A 15,532-nucleotide genomic window follows, 5' to 3' on the forward strand; every position below is an offset into this window, starting at 1 on the left:
TACATATTTTGTCAGGCAGTATATCATATTACAATTCACCCGCTCAGGTGCCTGGTGTGTAATTGAAATTGGTTCAACTTTCATCTGTCAAAATATTTCTAATAATGCATCGCCATTTGTTAGAAAATCTTTATTTTAACACCAGTACATCAATCAGCGAGAGAATGATCACAGATACAGTAGAACATGGTGTACATTAAACAATTGGCTTCAGTGTCTTCGTTCATTTGATCACTGCCAGCATTTAAAGTGGAATAATATTTCTATTTCTTAATCCTAATGTACTAAGTAAGGGACAATTATATAATAGAAAACTATGGTTTTATACTCATGGTCACTGGACATGTAATCTCTGAACTACGTGAATTGTTATTTTATTCAAACTATATTTAAATAAAACTGAATTCATACTTTTAGGCTTTCCATCAATTATCATGTGCTATTAGATCACAAGAAAAGGTAGAAAGGTCATTTGGGAGGAAACCTGAAATGGCAGAGCATGACAAACTTCACTGAAATCATTCAGCTACGTAAAGCCATTTGAGATTTCCGCATATGCCCTTATAAATAACCTCTCTCCTTCCGCACTTATACTAGACGCCTTACTTCTGGACTTCACAAAAATGGCCAGCAACAGAATTGGATTATGGTAAGTAAGCACTAAAATGCCATCGTGCAGTAATGAGATTAATTTTAATAAAATTTTAAATATTTGCAATTAAACCCCTACAAGTGCTCTGCCCATAAATGTGCATCTGCATGGACACTGGAAAGTGAGATGCCGGCTAGGTAATGAAAAATCTTTGTCGGGGGGGCGGGGAGGGGTGGGAAGACATTTGTGTGACAAAAAGGAAAACCTTATTACCTGGTGGAATTTTAAGGGATGAAGAATGGATGGCATTACTTAAGATGAACCTGTCAACCCTGGAGAAGTGGAACTATTTTGACAGCCATGTATTGAATGCTTCAATATTGAAAACCCCATGATAAGTTGTAAATTTGTATAAGAGCACATTCAATGGACTTCTGCGATAACCAAATGTTATTTAAATTTAAATGTGTTTAATTGTGCAGACATTTAAATATTTTTTATCTATTTGAAAGATTTGCAAGGGCCGGTTTGCACCTCTCAAGTTTCCGTCAACACAGAGACTTGACTTGGAAAACTTTTTGGATTTATTCCAGATTATCCCTCAAAATCATTGTGGGTGGACTTGCACTACTTGGTGCAGCATCAGTACTGGAAAGAAATGTACCACCACTATTTAGAAAAGATATCCGGAGAGACACGATACTGAGCACGTCAGCAGCGACTCGAACATCATTCAAAAACCGCCACTTAGTAACTTATTTTTTGGGGGAAAAAAAAGTGGCTCAATAAATGCACCTTAATTCTGTTTTACAAATTTTTAAACAAAATTAAGGCCAGATGTGCTTTCATACTTCCTCTGACATTTTTATGGAGGCTAAATCCTCAAAACATTGCACCTTGTGATGCAGTGTACAAGCACTTACAAAGTTTTGGAAAATCGCACTTTTCAGTGGATTGTTATGGAATAATAAGTCTATTACCAGATGTCCTAAGGCATTATAGTTATTTTTAACTATGAAACATAACATCTGCAACCCCCAAAGCAACCACATGCTAAACTCGTGAATCTTTTTGTCATTTAGCCATTTACTTAGCAAAGAAGAACATCAGGAAGCAGGGAGACTTGTTTGACTACGAGAAGGTAAGAGGGCTACTTAACAAATTTGATTTGACTGATTCTTTTTGGTATACTTTTGTTTTAGGATGCATGTTGGTGGCTTCAGAAATGTCACAATTTTACTAACTGCTCATTGCATTTGGAAAATAAATAAATGTAACTTCCATAAATAAATTTATTTATTTATATTTATAGATAGATAGATAGATAGATGTGTATATATATATATATCTATAGATATATAAATCTATAGATATAGAAATGCATGTGCTAAAATTCTTTCAAAATATGTGTAAGTTGTATAATTCAAATTGATACATTAAACTTCAGTGAACAAAGCTAAACTTTAAAATTAAGGAGGTATAATTCTAACAGAACCAAAAGAAATTGGGTCACTAAAATAGGAAGATGTTACACTTGCAAAATAACTCAATCCATTCTGTACTGCTTTAGGCATTCGGCATCCTTGGATAACTGCTCAGTCAAGCATGGGTTTTTAAAGACTATAATTTTATTTTTAAAATCCTTGTCATCTTTTCCAGACAATATTGTACTTCATTTTTAGGATATTTTGCACTGCCTTAGGAGTGTTCTGCCTCAAACTCTTAAGGATAATGGCATTCCTTGGTCTACTACTGCCAAATCTGGCTAATACTGTCAACTACATTTGCCAAACTACATTTGCTGATTAAGTTCCAGGTCTGAGATCTTTGCTTGATGAATGTCCATAATTTTTTTTCTCTACCCACTGAATCTACTCAACCTGATGAGCTGCTCAGATTTTTTTTCTTTGTGTTTATTTTCCCTACACTAAGCCCACTTTATTCCCCCCACATTTCCACCCTATTTCTCCAGATTCTACCTCTCGCGTGCACGTTAAGGTTTTTTTTTGCAGGGCCAGTTAACCTCCAATCAAGCATGCCTTTGGAAGGTAGGATGAAATCCGAGCATCCATGATTGCTCAGAGAGCATTCACGCTCCATGCAGGCACCACTGAAGGTCGGGATTGAGCCCAGGTTGCCAGAGCTACGAGGCGCCACTCAGACATTTGTTGGAGCAGCAAGCTGAGTCTTGAGACCCAAATAAACCGTCCCAGCATAATAAAGGAATTGACTTGTGAAATAATTTGTGGTTTTAATTTTCCATTATTCCCTTGAAGCTTCTTTTAGATTGGAAATTAGTGAATGTAATTCGTTTATTCCAAAGGGAGAGAGACAAAATGGGGGAATTATAGACCAGTGAGGTATAATGTCTTTCACGAGGGAAATGTTAGAAGCAGTTATTAAATAAAAACAGAAAATGTAGGACAAACTTAGCAGGTCGGTCGGCATCACCTGTGGAAAGAAACGGTTAACATTTGGGATGCTTCATCAGAACTAAGGTAAACAAACACATTAGACTAAGTGGGGAGGGCAGTGTTTAGAACAAAGGGCAGCACTTCCTAAGAAAATGGAGGAGGTTGCTTCCATACACTGACTTCCTGTTGGGTTCCCTTCATCCACATCCTCTTTTAGCAGGCTGCCCTGGTATGCATATCTTTCCTCAATCTTCCCACCATGCTACTCTGTGGAAGGAATGACCACCAGAGATCCTTGGCCTGGGCGCAGTCAAGCCTAGAAGATGGTGTTGTCATCCACCACTCATAAGTCTACCCAAATAAACCAGTTTCTCTGCACCCATCTATAAACCAATCTCCCACAAACTCGGGGATTGGAGGATGGAATCCTTGTTACTGCAAATCCCACATCCTCCATGCTGATCAAACACATTAGATGGGACATTGAGTTTGATGATGCTTCAAGATTGGTCTGTATTTCTGATGTGTGAAAGTCTCTTGCCCTCTTTCTCTATAACTAGTACGGTGTGATGGCACATGCCATAAAATCTTGGTATATTGGCAGCAGTTAGTGCCCAGTCAGCAGGTGCTATGGAAACCACATTCTGCAGTTAATTATTTAAGATACTAGCCATTTTAATATTTCATTGATTCACTTTCAACAATCCTCCTGTTCTCCAACAGTGATGATTTTAACCCCCCTCCCCTCCCCCCATCTTAATTCCTGATCTGTAATCTATCCAGAGGTATAAAGTTTGAGAAGACATCAATGTAATGTTGGAAATGTTCATTTAGCCAGACTTGCCCTGCATAGCAGTTTTTCTCTGCTTCTCCCATCACCTTCAAAACCTTTCTCTTCCTGCGCTCTACCTTAATGCCAAGTGCCAGTTTAATACATCAAAGGTGGTGTGGCCGCACATAGCCAACATCTGGTACAAATGCAACATGACCTTCTACACTCAGTACTCTGACTGATGAAGGCCAATGTGCTGAAGCCTGTTTGACCACCTCTAATAAATATCTGCAAAACTGCCCCTCATTTGGAGCATTTCATAGCAAAGATTCATTCCCTTTATTTTTCTCGTTTGAATATTAGATTTAGATAGGATTGAGATTTGTGTTGGGCTTGGATGGCAACAAAATGATTGTAATTATGAGTTAGCTGATATTTGATTAAATTCCCAGTACTCGTGCAATGATTATTTCGTAAATGTAATCGTGCAGCTGTTTAATGCAAGCCTGAAATGATCAGCATTTTCTGATTAGTGTTGACAGCTTTGTGTATCTTGGAAAATTGAGGATGCGGGAACGTGATTAATGATCCTGGTGGGGAAGCTTGACCCCATTAGTGCAAAGACGTGCAATTCACAATTGGGTTGAACTTGTTTAAAAGTTTGGGAAAATTGGCAAATCTGCATTTGCCTTAAATATGTGAAATTTTATTTCCTACCCATTTATTATGAACATTGTCATACTTTTTTTTAAAGTTCACTTTTGTTGACTGTTTTATCACCCCTCAGGAGTGTTCATCTTTTTTTAACTGCACCTTGCCCTCTGGAAATGAGAAGCAATCCTATTCTAAGCTCTCTCGGGAAGGACGTGCTCACAATTTTGAGTAACCTGCCTGTATTCCAATTCTATGCTGCAATTGGGCAAATGGTCACAAAGCATCATAACAATGTTATTTTAGAAACTTTGAAATCAGTGCATATGGACAACATTAACCACGAGGGCATCTCTTTTTTTCCATGCTGTGATTTTAATCCTTTTCAAAAAAATTTTTTAATTCCTGCAGGACATTTATAACCTACTGCACACGAGGATCAATCATACATGGGATTTTGTGGTAATGCAAGCTAGAGAACAGCTCAGGTTAGTCTAATGCTTGTATCTTGATGTTTGCATGCTGTATTTAATTTTGCATACTATTCTTAGTTTTCACCTAATATCTTCTCTTCCAAAAAAAATTTGAAAATATATTTTTTTATAATCCATATAAAAGTGAACTACATTGCAAAGCAGGTTAGCTTCAGTAGTACCATAGATGGATGCTTTTAGTATACAGATTTAAAATCTAGCCATAAATAATTAAATAGTAATTCGTAGTCCTTTAAATAGAACAGTAAAACCATAACTTAGACCTTTTTTGTTATCTTTCATGCTTTATGTTAATTGATTTTGTTTTATTTGCCTAATTATGTAACCCAGATAGTTTGAAGGACATGGGTTAGCCTTAATCTTTAGTTCAAGTAATTGCTGCTTTTTTTTAAGACCTCGTAAGAATAAATTGAAATTTTTTAGCATCTTTTATTTCTGATCGGGAATAAATTATTTCAGTTTGAGATTAAGATTCCAGGATTGCAAGCTGCTTTATGGTTAAGAATTCAGATGTCATGTATTTTGCATTCCTATTTTCTGTGGAACTATAATGCCATCAAAATTGATCACTAGTTTACACAGTTCCTTGAATCCATTGAGAGGAGAGAGGAAAGGCAGAAAATGGGAGAAATCTTAAGCTGTAGAGGAAGAGTTAACGTAATCAAAGCAAGTTGTAAGTAAATCCAGTTTTTTTACAAGAGTTGTGAGAATTCTTGGCAAATTTTTGCCTTGTTATTTGGGAGTTGTGAGGTTTTATATTAATTCAGTAAAGAAGCAAATATCTTGCGTATCCTTCCAAATATATTTCTTGTTTATGTGCATAGACCTTCCGCCTCTTTTTTTCCTAAGTCTGATGTATTGAATTATTAATTAGTGTATAGTTTTGCCTAAAAACAAAAGATGTGATCGCTGATTCAAATGTGAAAATGTTTGCTGGTCATCCAAGGTAGTGTTACATTTTTATTCATAATATTGTCACATGGAGATTACTGAAATTTTGAATCAAAGTTGAAGGAAAACAATTTGTGTTCAGGAATTGATGTGCTGCTCAGGTTTATGAATGCGTTTAATTCAAAGGTTCACCTCGGAATTGTTGGACACTGCACAAAGATAGCTGCTACTTCCCATTTTGTTGCAGTGTACTGATTTCAGTCTGGTTTTTTTTCCCTCAGTGGAAAGGCAGATAGTGACAGATGGCAGGACCCAGCCTGTGTACCATCTGATTTGAGTAGAAGTGAAATTGGCATTTATTTAAAAGATATGCACAAATTGCAATATTCTCTCCAAAATAATGGGCATGATTTGGTTTTTTTTTTAAAACTGACAAAATAAGCAGTGTCATTTGGCACCACAGCGGTGTTGAAGTACAGGTTCCTATTTATAGCTGTACTGCACTGAATAGAGGTCAACCTCCCATGATAGTGGAAAGGCAAAGGAAACACTGGCTGAGGCTCTGGAGAACAACTTGGATGTGGAATTTATGTTTAACATTAAGAAAATGAGCCCACATGCTTCACTGGACCATAATCAAAGGTTGACACTGGTACAAAGTGGGTAATACCATGTCAGGTGACAAAGAAAAATTGGTATAACAGGTGAGGACTTTATTCCTTGGAGTGAAGGAGAATGAGGGGAGATTTGATCGAGGTTTACAAGATTGAGAGGTATAGGCAGAGTGGATTTCCCCCGCCCCCCCCCCCAACTTAGATTGAGGGAGATAAATATGAGAGGTCAGCTTTAAACTGAAAGAGGAAAGGTTTAGGGAGAACATTAAAGAAAAGTTCTTCACTCAGAGTGGTGGAAGTGTGGAATGAGCTGCTATCTGATGTGGTGAATGCAGGCTCGATTATAAGTTTTAAGAATAAATTGGATAAATACATGGATTGGAGACGTCTGGAGGTTATGGAATGGGTGTAGGTCAATGGGACTAGTGGAATGATGGTCAGCACAGACTAGAAGGGCCGAATGGCAGGTTTTCTATGCTTGAATGTTGCAGTAAGATTCCATACCTGTATTTTTGATGTGGGGTGGAGGGGAAGGGTTTAGATGCCAAGTACTGTCCTTGGTCACTTGAGCAACACCAGGCTATCAACTCCATTTAATTGCACAATTAGAATATAGAAGAAACGCTGTGGATTTTGTTCTTCAAGTTTACTTACCCGATTGCATGAGTACAACCTGATAAAGCAGTCTTCTGTGCAAAATGTGCACAAACGCTAACAGTATTAACACACATACATAGGCAAGACAAATCTACATAGAGAGAGAGATCGTGAGAGAGATACTGTTTGATAAGTAGTTGAGTCTCGGATGATTATTGTGAGCAGTTCCTTTGATCGTTCAGCAAAATCAATGCCCGTGGGGAGAAGCTGTTCCTCAGTCTGGGGTGCTGGCTTTTTCCCACTGGGAGCAGCTAAAAGACGCTGTGTGCAGGGTGGTCGGGGTCCTCATTGACTTTGTAGTCCCTCTTCAAACATCTATCCCGGGAGACCCCAGTGATCCGCTCTGCCTCTCTTATGGTGCTCTGGATTGACTTCCTATCCAATGTTCTACAGCAACGATACCATGCTGTGATCTAGCCGGCCAGGATGCTCTCAATAGAGCTCTCATAGAATGTTGACATGATGGTGGCCAATAGCCTTGCTCGTTCAGTATTCTCAAGAAGTGTAGTTGCTTCTTGACAAGTGAGGAGTATGTCCAGGATGGGTCACTTGTTAAGTAGAAACACAAAATGCTGGAGAAACTCAGCCAAACAGTGTCCTTTATGTAGCAAAGGTGAAAATGCATAAGACATTTTGGGCAAGCCCTTCATTGAGGTATGAAAGAATGTCCACAAAAGGAAGCAGGCAGAGTGGGTTGGGGGGGGTGGCAAAGGCAGGAGATGCTAGGTGAAGAAGGGAGGGAGGGGACAGCAATGATCGGAGGAGGAGGGATGGTGAGGTGGGTGGAGGGGGAAGGGAGAGGAGGGAACTGAAAAGGGGGAGGGGAAAGAAAAGGTGAGCAGGTTAGGAGAAGGCTGCTAATACCATCTGGCTGGAGAGTCACCAAACAGAAAATAAGGTGTTGTCCCTCCAATTTATTAAGTGAAACGGTGCTCTTAGAACAGGATAAAGGTACTAATTCTGTGCTGCAAAAAGCAATGAGCAAAGCTCCAAGACACCTCCTAAGAGTAGCCTGAATGTTTAATCAGAATGCACTCCACCAAACCCAATACATGTATTCTAAGACCATGGAGCTGGTTTGGGCAACCAAGTGCCAATTCTCTAAAACCTGCATTACAGCCAACCTTGAATTGATTTATTTCTCGATGTTCAATTGCAGAGCAGCAAAACAAAGGAAAAGGTCGGATCGCATTGTATTGGATTGCCAAGAACACGCCTATTGGATGGTCAACAGACCTCCGGTAAGTTGTATCACTTCTATTTGAAAGGACATTGATTTATGGGAGAAAATAAACGTTCCTCTGACATTGATTTATGGGGAACTTTCCAGCATCACCACTTCTGGGAGAACTTCTAATATAAGGGGAAAATCTTTCAAGCTGTCATTCACTGGACCAAGTTCTAGTGAACCATGTTTTCACGTACTCTTGGGAGATTGTTAGTGCAGAAGGATGTTGAAAATTGCAGGTGTTCTCAACTGGCATTCTGAGCACCCAAAGTAACTAGGACAATGAGGTCAGGAAGTGGAACAGATGATGCAGCTGTTAATCTGCCTTTATTAAGATGAGCATGTCAATCTCCAGTGGAAGTGATGTTGGAAAAACAAACCAGATGTGAAAACAAATGAGGCCCCGAGACAAGGAGACCCCATTCAATGTTTCCATTTACAATATCATCGTTAAACTAGCAGAAAAAGAGTTGCATCATTTTTCTTTTTGTTGCTTTGAGATTTTTAAATTTGTTTTGGAATGTAACTACATTTGATTTTTTTTCTTTTTGAAAGTATCCCCTAGAGGCTGCTTTGAAAATTTAAAACGGAATATCAATGTATAAACAATGACAAACAAGGGAAGGCATTTTAAGCATTAAAATAATGTTTAATTCTCACCAAAAAAAAAATGCTGGCCCCACCGCCGCCACTGATCCTCAACACATCTCCACCACTGCCATTAATCCCCGGGGTGTCTTCCTGGGCCAGTGGAGCACTCACTGGTGAGTTGGTGGGCTCCTGTCTCCCCGGTCACTGGAATTCTTGATGATTTTGGAGTCAGCGACAGGAGCTCCATTGTGCCGGGGAGGGGAGGGAATACCACTGAGCATGAGGTCCTGCTCCTCCCTGGGAGGCCGCTCTCCTTTATGACACTGGGACAAGGGATTCTTCTGACTGCTTGCGCCTGGGAGGCAGTGGCAAGCAGTTTGAGAAGGAGTATTAAAGAGAAAAGTCAATAGGGGAAAGAAGAAATGGAAAGAGAGGAGGGAGTTACCTAAAACGAGGACAGTTGTCGTTCTATTTTCATGTCGGGTGAAATTTTTTCAACCTGTGAGGTCAGTTCGGCTCCAAAAAAAAATTTTTGGATAAATGAGGATTTCTGATTTGTTTCTGATTTCCTCATTTATTGATTTTTTTTTAAATTTCAGATCAATGAGAATTTTGGAGAATCCAATTTTTGGATCATTGGAGTTGTACAATTTTTTTTTTTTTTTTTGACCCCCTGGAATGACCACTGGGAATCTGCCGATCTATCATCGATGGTTTTCCTGCTGTAATGATAATTGTGCAGTGCTAAATTCCATTTGCAACTCTGCAAATGAAGCGGACCATGTCTATATGCAGCAGGATCCAGGTGGCATTCAGGCATGGACTGGTACCATTTGCCCCATTAAAGTGCCAGGTTAAGACCACCTCCAACAAGAGAAAATCTAGCACATACCCTTGATATCCAATATCTTAATTTCTATCAGCATCCTTGGAGATATAATTGATCAGAAACTTGGCCAGACTGGCCTCGTAAATACAAGACCAAGTCAAAAGCAAGGGTATCCTGTGAGAAGTGTAATGCCATCTGACACCCCAGAACCATTCCACGTACACAAGGCACAAGTCAGTAGCATGATGGAGTCTTCTCCGCTTGTGTGGCTGACTGCAGTGCTAATGTTTCCCAGAGATTTTTGTCATCTAGGACAAAGCAACTGGCTTGATGAGCACCTCAAGCATTTATTCTCTCCACCTCTGGCAAGAGAAAGTACAAGGGGGCTAGAAGGCCCCCAAATGCCTCCACTGCTTTTGTTCTTAATTTTGTAAGTGAACATTGTGTTTCATTATGATTGAGAAAATTTAAAGGAATCCTTAAGAAATGATAGACAATCTGAAAATTCGATGAAACTTGGTTAAATGATGTAAACTATCAACCACCTTCAAAGAAATTTGGATTAAAATGCAGCACAGAAACATTAACAGTGGACAAATGAGTGGCAGCTTGTTAGCCTTGGTTAAAGGGGTACCAGTGTTGAGGTATTCCTGCAGATGTTGTTTCTGGAGAAAGCAGCCTCCAACCTCGGGAATTTGGTCACTGATTGGACCTCCTGGAACCTGCAGCCACAATCAATGAGGGATGAAGACTCCAAGCATATGGGAGTTCTCTCAGATGCAAGTTCCCCTCCAAATTGCATGCCATCTTAATTTAGAAATGCATTGCCATTCCTCTATATCTGGGAACTTCTGATCCGACAGCAATGTGGGGTTGCCTTCAGAAGAAGTGGAGCAGCTCTAAAAGTCCATTCACCTCTGATTTCTCAGGGCAGTTGGAGATGGGCAATAAATGCTGGCCGTAAACCAAATGGATGGTTGCCTCTTTGGCCAAGCTGCCTGAAAATTAACATCTCTTTTTTTGGATGGTACAGCTTCATTGCTTCACACCTCCAATGACCCAGGATCAGTCCTGCCCTCAAGGGTTGTGTCTTGGATGGGTCTATAACTATTGACATTGGTCCAAGATGAAGCAGTGCCATCATGCTGGTTTAGTGTATAACCCATCCATAGTGTGGTGCTGGGATGAGGGTTGGAGGCTGCTTTCTCCAGAAACAACATCTGCAGGAATACATCAACACTGGTACCCCTTTAACCAAGGCTAACAAGCTGCCACTCATTTGTCCACTGTTAATGTTTCTGTGCTGCATTTTAATCCAAATTTCTTTGAAGGTGGTTGATAGTTTACATCATTTAACCAAGTTTCATCGAATTTTCAGATTGTCTATCATTTCTTAAGGATTCCTTCAAATTTTCTCAATCATAATGAAACATAATGTTCACTTACAAAATTAAGAACAAAAGCAGTGGAGGCATTTGGGGGCCATCTAGCCCCCTTGTACTTTCTCTACCAATCAGAGAGGCCTCTGTGCCTCTCTTTTGCATTAATCCCATCTTCTTTGATTCCCTGAGCATACTGACCCTCAACAACTTTTTTTTTATGATGGGCATTCCAAAGATTTTGCCCTCTGGCTAAAGAAATCTCCTCTCATCTCAGACCTGAATAGCCAACCCCTTATTTTCAGACTGATCTCTGTTTGATACCACATTTGGAGACAAGATCTCCTGCATCTCCACAGGTAAGCTCTAAACCTTGTGTGCATTTCAATGAGACTACGTCTTGCTCTTTTAACTTAAAGAGCAGGAACACTTTTTGCTCAAGGACAAAATCCCTTCTCTGGGAATCCATCTGGTGAACCATTGTTGCCCTTTCCTCTCCCTTTTGATAAGGGAGACCAGACTCGATACGCAAAGTACTGCCTTGCCTGGGTGTTAATTTTCAATGGATACATATAAAAAGGCATCTCTTCTTTGGCTTGGCTTCGCGGACGAAGATTTATGGAGGGGGTAAAAAGCCCACGTCAGCTGCAGGCTCGTTTGTGGCTGACAAGTCCGATGCGGGACAGGCAGACACGGTTGCAGCGGTTGCAGGGGAAAATTGGTTGGTTGGGGTTGGGTGTTGGGTTTTTCCTCCTTTGCCTTTTGTCAGTGAGGTGGGCTCTGCGGTCTTCTTCAAAGGAGGTTGCTGCCCGCCAAACTGTGAGGCGCCAAGATGCACGGTTTGAGGCGTTATCAGCCCACTGGCGGTGGTCAATGTGGCAGGCACCAAGAGATTTCTTTAGGCAGTCCTTGTACCTTTTCTTTGGTGCACGTCTGTCACGGTGGCCAGTGGAGAGCTCGCCATATAACACGATCTTGGGAAGGCAATGGTCCTCCATTCTGGAGACGTGACCCATCCAGCGCAGCTGGATCTTCAGCAGCGTGCACTCGATGCTGTCGACCTCTGCCATCTCGAGTACTTCGACGTTAGGGATGAAAGCGCTCCAATGGATGTTGAGGATGGAGCGGAGACAATGCTGGTGGAAGCGTTCTAGGAGCCGTAGGTGGTGCCGGTAGAGGACCCATGATTCGGAGCCGAACAGGAGTGTGGGTATGACAACGGCTCTGTATACGCTTATCTTTGTGAGGTTTTTCAGTTGGTTGTTTTTCCAGACTCTTTTGTGTAGTCTTCCAAAGGCGCTATTTGCCTTGGCGATCTAGGCCCCTCTGAAACCCCAAGCCTCACTATTTATTAAAAGTGAATCATCTGTCTATCTAAGCTTGTCCCTGTTGTGAGTAATTGAGTTTTTTTTTGAGAGGTGGAGGCTACTGTTAGAACAATGACATTTTTTTTTATGAAGTTCATTTATTTCTAATAGCAAAAGTCAGTTCCCGGACAAATATTCAATGAGAACGAGATTTTTTTTCCACTTTGTTTTTAACCTCCAAAACACACCTGGTGCCACAGTCATTGGATAAAAGTGGGGAAAAGTTAGCCAACAACTTCCAAACACAAAAGATGATGTATAAAATACAGCCTTCATCATTGGATTGATAATAACTCTCAAAGGATTATTCAGTTTCAAAGTCCCAAGCCATTTCTGCATTCAAGCCAAAATACTGAAAGCATTAAAACAGCTTTTATTCACAACTAAATAAGTTCCATCACCTAATGGGTGGTAATGGATTGAATGCCATTGGATTAATGGCCTCAATAGGCTGGCAGAGAAACAGCGAGCAATCCCTATGGGCAACAGAATAAGCAGCTTTCCTTGTGAAAGCTAAAGCTTTTATTGATTGGGGAAGCATGAGAGATGTATCCAGATAAACCCACAATGTAGGCTCAGTTACAGATAAACCTATGATTTAGTACAGCAGTCAAAATCTTGTAGTTTTTATATTTACTGAGAAGGGATGGGTGGGCAAAACAAAATACACATTACACATTTAGTAAATAACTTTCATCTGGTTTTTTTTTCCCTTCTTTGAAGCATTTTAGTTTCATATTGTGCAACGGATTACATGTTTAACATGTAAGGAAATTTTGTACAATGAAATCCATGTATCTCTTGTTTCATAAACAGAAATCAGATAAAAAGAATGTGATTCATACAGCAGCAACAAAATAAGTTACGTGACCGCTCTGTGCAGAATTGTAATGCTTTGTGCTGTGAAAGGTGAAATACATTTGTTTTTTTAAAATATTTAATCAACATGTATAAGACCAAATAATTAACAATAATATACCAAAATAATATAATAGAATGTTAACAAATATATGTCTGCCTGTCCTGCATCGGACTTGTCAGCCACAAACGAGCCTGCAGCTGACGTGGACATTACCCCTCCATAAATCTTTGTCCACGAAGCCAAGACAAAGAAAGAAGATATATATATAAAAGAAAAAACTAAAATCTATAAAAAAAACTACCTACTACAGATAAAAACTAAAACCCGTATTGATTCACTCACCCGCCCCCCCCAAACTAACCTAATCCCAAAACTAAAATAAAATGATTACAATTGATTAATTCTGATTGCATCAATTGACATTCAAAGACATCATAAATGTATTATAACTTCAGGGAAAATTTCACTGATCATGAAAAATAAAGAAGAAATTTATAATTTTAATTTCATTATTCTAGCATACAGACCCCAAATTTGGAAAAATAAGGAATATTTATTCCTTAAATTACATGTAATTTTTTCTAATGCGATACAACTTTGAATCTCAGCATGCCATCTATCTAATGTTAATAAAACATCAGATTTCCATGTGACAGCAACACGTTTCCTTGCTATTACTAAAACCAACTGAACAAATTTTAATTGAGAATCTGATAGCCACAATTTAGGAATGGCACTTCCAAAATTTCCTAACAAAAGTAATTCTGAGTTTGTGAAATAGACTTGTCAACTCAACATTAGTGTTTGCTCTCCTTGTCAGCAAATTGGTCACATTTTACCAATTTTTACCCACATCTCTTGCCTCTTTTATTCATTGATTTAATCCCAAACAATTACATAGTTTCTTTCTTAATTGTTAACTCCGGAAGTGATAACTGAAACAACACAATGGCACATACAAAACTTTTTTTTCCTTGATCTCCATTGTAAATTCCTTGCATTTAATCTTATAAATTTAGCTCATTTTGCAAGACTGCAACAATCTCTCATCTACCCTCATTGGAAAATGTCTATCTATATTTACTGTCTGTTCCCCTCATAATTTTAAATGCCTGTTTCAAATCTCCCCTTATTCTTCTATGCTCCAGGGAATAAACTCCTAACCTGTTTAAACTTTCCCTGTATTACAGATGTTAGTAAGTCTATTTTGTCTAAAGATGGAAAATGCACAAATGTTGCTTGATGGACTAACCATACTTCCACAGTATTGTCGTGAATGGCAGCAAAACCACACAAAATTAATAAAAATGAATGATTACTACAAGCAGAGAAAAGAAACTAGTTCTCCCATTTGTAGGAATGAGCATGTGATGCGTGTCAAGACTTTTGTACTTAATAATTTTATGGGAGTGTGTTCATATGTGTATGTGTCCAAAAGTTAGACTTGCATAATCTGTGTACTGGCTGTAAATTGCATTACACTCTTGACCCTCCTCGGTCAAGTTTACCTGGCACTGGAGAACATGCATCAGGCTTGGATTAATTTAATCACTCATCTCAAATCAGAGCTCTCTATAAACCTTAATAATTAAACTTTTCATAAATGAAGATGCTGATAATCTAAAATCAAAACATAAAAATGCTAGAAATTAGAGACCATTTCCCCAGGCCCCCACGTCCATTACATTAGACAGAGGCTGGTATGGTGGCCAAACACCTCTCGCGCACAGTTTCAATATGTATTCAAGGCTCTGCAACTTCAGTGCTATGAGAGTTTTCTACCTTTTGGTCCTCGATGTACATCAGGGAATATTTCTTTGTGGCAATAGAAACATTGAACAAATTTGGTTCAAAACAATTTGTTGTAAATGGAAGAGTTGGTTTTCAGTGGTAAAGGTGGATGAGGAAAGATATATCTCTAATACGCAGAGACCAAATGGGCTACTGTAGCAGTTGGAGACACATGCTTCTTTGTGTAATGCATTGTTAATGGCAAGGATGTGGGACAGCCAAGGTGACACTTGTAGAAAAAGGAAAAACTGACCCAAAATGATGTCAGGTAAAAATGGGCAAATCTGATGCAGGCTAAAATTCTGAGTGTTTTCCAGCTCTTGCTGTTGTTATTTCAGATTTCCAGCTTCTTCAGTTTTTTTAAATGGTTGACTTCCAAGAATATTGTCACGGTAACAAC

The 15,532-nt window shown here is 39.3% G+C and overlaps 1 protein-coding gene across 1 annotated transcript in view; it reads left to right on the top strand.

Moving 5' to 3' along the window:
* Positions 1-15,532, top strand: part of rgs11 (regulator of G protein signaling 11) — a 79,777-nt gene that overhangs the window by 31,820 nt on the left and 32,425 nt on the right. The window contains exons 5-8 of the mRNA XM_069906060.1: positions 598-649; positions 1,675-1,733; positions 4,841-4,917; positions 8,245-8,326. Of these exons, the coding sequence (XP_069762161.1) occupies positions 598-649; positions 1,675-1,733; positions 4,841-4,917; positions 8,245-8,326 (270 nt within the window). The remainder of the gene's footprint in view (positions 1-597; positions 650-1,674; positions 1,734-4,840; positions 4,918-8,244; positions 8,327-15,532) is intronic.

This window comes from Narcine bancroftii, chromosome 12, assembly GCF_036971445.1.
Source record: "Narcine bancroftii isolate sNarBan1 chromosome 12, sNarBan1.hap1, whole genome shotgun sequence".
Lineage (NCBI taxonomy): Eukaryota > Metazoa > Chordata > Chondrichthyes > Torpediniformes > Narcinidae > Narcine > Narcine bancroftii.